The 4,164-nt window shown below is 41.5% G+C and overlaps 1 protein-coding gene across 1 annotated transcript; it reads right to left on the reverse strand.

Annotated features, from left to right (window-relative positions):
* Positions 1 to 379: 379 nt before the first annotated feature.
* Positions 380 to 3,836, reverse strand: f9a (coagulation factor IXa). Its single transcript, XM_068591375.1, has 8 exons — positions 3,698 to 3,836; positions 3,275 to 3,462; positions 3,011 to 3,035; positions 2,645 to 2,758; positions 1,987 to 2,121; positions 1,618 to 1,916; positions 1,376 to 1,499; positions 380 to 969 (listed from the first exon to the last, which is right to left on the reverse strand). The coding sequence occupies exons 1-8, from the start codon at positions 3,834 to 3,836 to the stop codon at positions 380 to 382; spliced, it is 1,614 nt and encodes a 537-aa protein (XP_068447476.1).
* Positions 3,837 to 4,164: the final 328 nt, after the last annotated feature.

Genomic DNA, 4,164 nt, shown 5'->3' on the forward strand with positions numbered 1-4,164 from the left:
TCCGTTTTGTGCTCGTCAATACCACTGCTTGTAGAACATGTATTTACCAGCAGATGGGAGTGATGTGCTTTGATGTAAGTGTGCACAGTCAGTGCATTGTAGGGGAGACATGATTTTACTTTCATACAGTATAGAAAGACATATCACATAAGAGTATCTATGCAACGTCGTCAACATATCAATATCTTGTTTTTCTTCAAGTGCATTATTTATGATGTAGAATGCTCCTCTTTTGGTGGAGTTTAAGAATCATTCAATAACTGTAAATTACACCTTACGCATGTTGATGTTGCGTATATCCAACTAATATCCTGTGAAGCAGAAGAAAAAAAAGATTTGAGCGTTTGTTAACCCCTTCTATTCTTAATATCCCAAATCTCTAAAGGTCAGAGTCAGGGTCCTCCATATCTAATGCCAATTCAGTTAATCCCATCACATGGTTCATCCAGCCATAGTAAAGGGACACTCGGGTGTACACGCCATATTTCCCCTGCTTCGCACATTCTTCCCCCCAGCTCACAATGCCTGTGAGGAACCACGTGTCATGGAAACTGTTTGTGTGAGGACCTCCACTGTCCCCCTGGCAGGCATCTTTGGCCTCATTATTGTATCCTGCACAAAACATGAACGGAGAGATCCTGGCACTGCTGCTCCGCTTACACTCTGTCCGATCTGTGAAGGGAACCTTGACTTTCTGCAGAGTCGTAGCTTGGGCTCCGAGGAAGCGTGTTCTGCCCCAGCCGCTGACCGTGGCCGGGGACCACTTCTTCACCAGTCCCTCAATGAAAGCCATGGGCCCTATGCAGATGGGCCGGACTGTTGTGGTGAAGGTGATGGGGCTTTTGAGGTAGAGCAAGGCGATGTCATGGTTGTACAAGCTCACAGTTTTATTGTAGCGAGGGTGTATGTGTTTCTTCAACACGTCATGATCCTGCTCCGTGTCCTCTCTTATGAAGACGTTATGCTCCCCTGGTAGAGAAATTAGACACAACTGAATCCCTTTAGATTTATTTTAATGGATGCAGTGGAGTTCTCATAGAAGACAAAAATAATTTCAGGGACTACAATAAACAAAACATTATAGCATATCTAGGGCTGCATGCAATTACTATAATTGTGATTAATCAGTTTGTCTATTAAGTGCAAAAAAAAAAATGACCTCTTGAAATTGCAAAGATCACTTTATTATTAAATATGACAAGCAACAAATCCTCACTCAGAAGTCGGGAATGTTTTTGCTTGATTCAAACAATTAATCTGTTGTCAAAATAGTTGACAAATCAATGTATCTACTATTTGTTCAAACTCTGCTTTACACAGAGCGCCAGCTGACCTTACTTCTACCGTAGTGTCGCTGGTGTGCGGTGGATCTTACCTACTCGAATGAAGAAGGGGCCTGTTGACTTCACCAGGCAATGTGCAGCAGTGACAACCCAACGTTCGCTGAGAATGGAGGCCCCACACATTATCTTACTGCTGTGTCGCTGTACCAAGGCTGCCTGAGGGAAAAAGGGGGACAAAGACTTGAATAGCGAAAAGAAAGTGAAAATACTGCAGCTGCTGTTCTTCTCCCTCTTGTATTATGCCTTGCGTGCATCAAATACTTCTATACAATACCTGCCATGGTATCTCTCCTGGGAATGACATCTCACCACCTACAATGCGTTTATGAGGCTGAGATGGCTCCTGAGTTGGGACCTCAGCATCACGGTAAGCCCACGAGTGCCAATTCTCAGGAGGTTGGTTTTCTACAGAGTCATTTGTAGCAGGAAAAGGCAATAGTGTATAGGCTGGAGTTGAGTAAGGGGACGTTGTAGTGTTGGTCAGTGAAGTGTTCTGCACATTCCCATCGCCCGAAAGAAACCTTGTGGACACTGCATTTACCGTCAGGGCAGTTCTGCCGCAGGGAAATTCAGCTGGTGATGTGAGAAAGGAGGAGTCACTCTGTGGATCATTAATTCATTAATTCTGGATATATATTTTTACCTTCTGGTTCACAGTTAAACCCGTCCTCCAGCAGCCTGTATCCTCTCGCACAGGAACATTTTGCTCCAAAGGTTGCCATTGGTTCGCAGAAGTGCATACAGTCCCCATTGTTCACATCACACCTTTTTGTTATAGCTGAGGAGAAAAAAAACACATCTTTAATTAAAACACATCTTTTTTGCACAGAACAAGGGTTGTACATTTAGTCTCCAATCACATTGAGTCCATTATAATGGGATCAGGATGTACAGCAGGAAGGAGCACAAGTTGTTTCAAAGTGCACATGTGAACATAACTATTGTTTTATGACTTTGAAAAGTGAATCTATCCTTTAAGATCACCTAAAACACTATCAAATGAAGGTGTGATTCATGTAAAAGCAGTCACTACTGGCGGTGAGGGCACTTTGACTGCTGCTTTCAGAACATCCAAAAATACAAACAATCTAATTTTGGACCTGGAACTAGACTGATGCTGCAAGCCATTGATTTAAATTAGAAACAGAAGAAGGTAAAACATTATTTCTGTCTGTTTATAGCTTGAGACTAAAATCTGATCAAATCAGATCTCATATTCTTAGAAACGTCGGATCATGTAACATCAAAATTGAATTTCTTTTGATCACATTTTTGAATCGAGCCACAGAACTTTCACTCACCAATCTCACAGCTCCGGCCAGTGAAGCCAGACGGACATGTGCACGTGTAGTAGCCGCGGTGGTCTTGGCATGTCCCTTCGTTCAGACACGGGCTGGATTTACACTGATCGCCATCTAAAGAAATCCAGGCAGTCAGTCATAATTATCTCATTTTTTATAATACTTTTAGAAAGAAATGTTTACTGAGACATTATTTTATGTTAACATGTTTCTCTTTCTACTTTTTTACCAAAGGTTTTACAGTTCTGCATTACAAGAAAATAACGCAGGTACGATAGAAGCACTAAGACAGAAAAATAACTATCACCGCTGTGATATTTTCCATTTTCTGTTTTGGGTAAAGTCTGTTATTAAAGATTTTCTTACCTATGTATCCCGCCCAAAACTCCATCTGAAAGACAAAGTAAAGTCTCCGGTGAGTGCAGCCAGTAAAAGATGCAATAAGATATTCCTTTATCAAACCTGCAGTGAGGAAATTGCAGGATTACAGCGTGGGTAAAGTGCACAGAAGAGACACATAGTAAAATAAAAAAACAAGTAATACAAATAAACAGTAAAGAATACCCAATAGCAATATTATATACAGACAGAATACAACGTATTTAAAAACAGGAGTACATAAATACCCACTGTCTTTTGATCATCCTCAAAGAACTCCCTGGCCTCTTCCAGGTTACACACTTCCTTCAGACACTCTCTCTCCAAGTTGCCTGGCAGCAGCTCCTCAAACAAACCGTAGTTGTAGCGTTTGTGTCTCCTCAGGACGCTGCCGGCTTCCTGACCGGACAGGAACACCGCGCCTGAGGCTGGAGCTGGAGCTGGATGGAGCACGAGGAAAACATAGTCCGTGTTTAAGAAACTGTGTTCTTATAATTCACCACCACAACAAATATGCAGGAACATTGTCTTGTATATGAATAAAGTAAATAAAAAGGACGATACTCCACCTGGACTCACACACTCACAACGCTCTAATAGTAAGGCTGCACGACTAAAACAAACCTCAAGTGAGAGATACATTGTTTATGGTCATTTAGACAAAACAGAAAATACCTCCATAGCCCAGCTGAAAGTCCAAAAGCAGCAAACATAAGTAAAATACAGAAGCTAGCGCCATTGCAAGATTGTGTATTATCCTGACACAAACACACACTGGACATTGGCTCCAAAGTGCAGAGTTCTGTTTGCACATGCTGTCTGAAAACTCCAGTGTCAACATCCACAAGCACTTGTTTACATGTAAACGAACAAACATTGTGGAGACCAGAATATAAAAACAAATTCATTATTCATATTTAGTTCATAGGTGTCAAACTCAAGGCCCGCCACGTCATTTTATGTGACTTGCTTGAAAGGCTTATGAATGTCTTAAAATTAAAGTCTATGCTGCTTTCCAGTGTACAGTGATCACAGACTAACTCTCCCACAATGCATGCTGATTTTGTGACCAGCAAATTAACGGCATCCTATCGCGAGAAGGCAATGTTTCCATATCGACATTTAACTAAAGACAAGTGATT

Source organism: Clinocottus analis, unplaced genomic scaffold (assembly GCF_023055335.1).
Source record: "Clinocottus analis isolate CAN_PGR_092001 unplaced genomic scaffold, fCliAna1.0.p SCAF_10, whole genome shotgun sequence".
NCBI lineage: Eukaryota > Metazoa > Chordata > Actinopteri > Perciformes > Cottidae > Clinocottus > Clinocottus analis.

Excerpts from the sequence above, each read along its gene's own strand:
- f9a (XM_068591375.1), bottom strand. The coding sequence starts at position 3,836 with ATGTGCAAACAGAACTCTGCACTTTGGAGCCAATGTCCAGTGTGTGTT. Across the intron at positions 2,759-3,010 it reads GTTTTGGGCGGGATACATAG|ATGGCGATCAGTGTAAATCC; the intron begins GTAAGAAAATCT and ends GGATTTCTTTAG. Across the intron at positions 2,122-2,644 it reads TGGCCGGAGCTGTGAGATTG|CTATAACAAAAAGGTGTGAT; the intron begins GTGAGTGAAAGT and ends TTTTCTCCTCAG.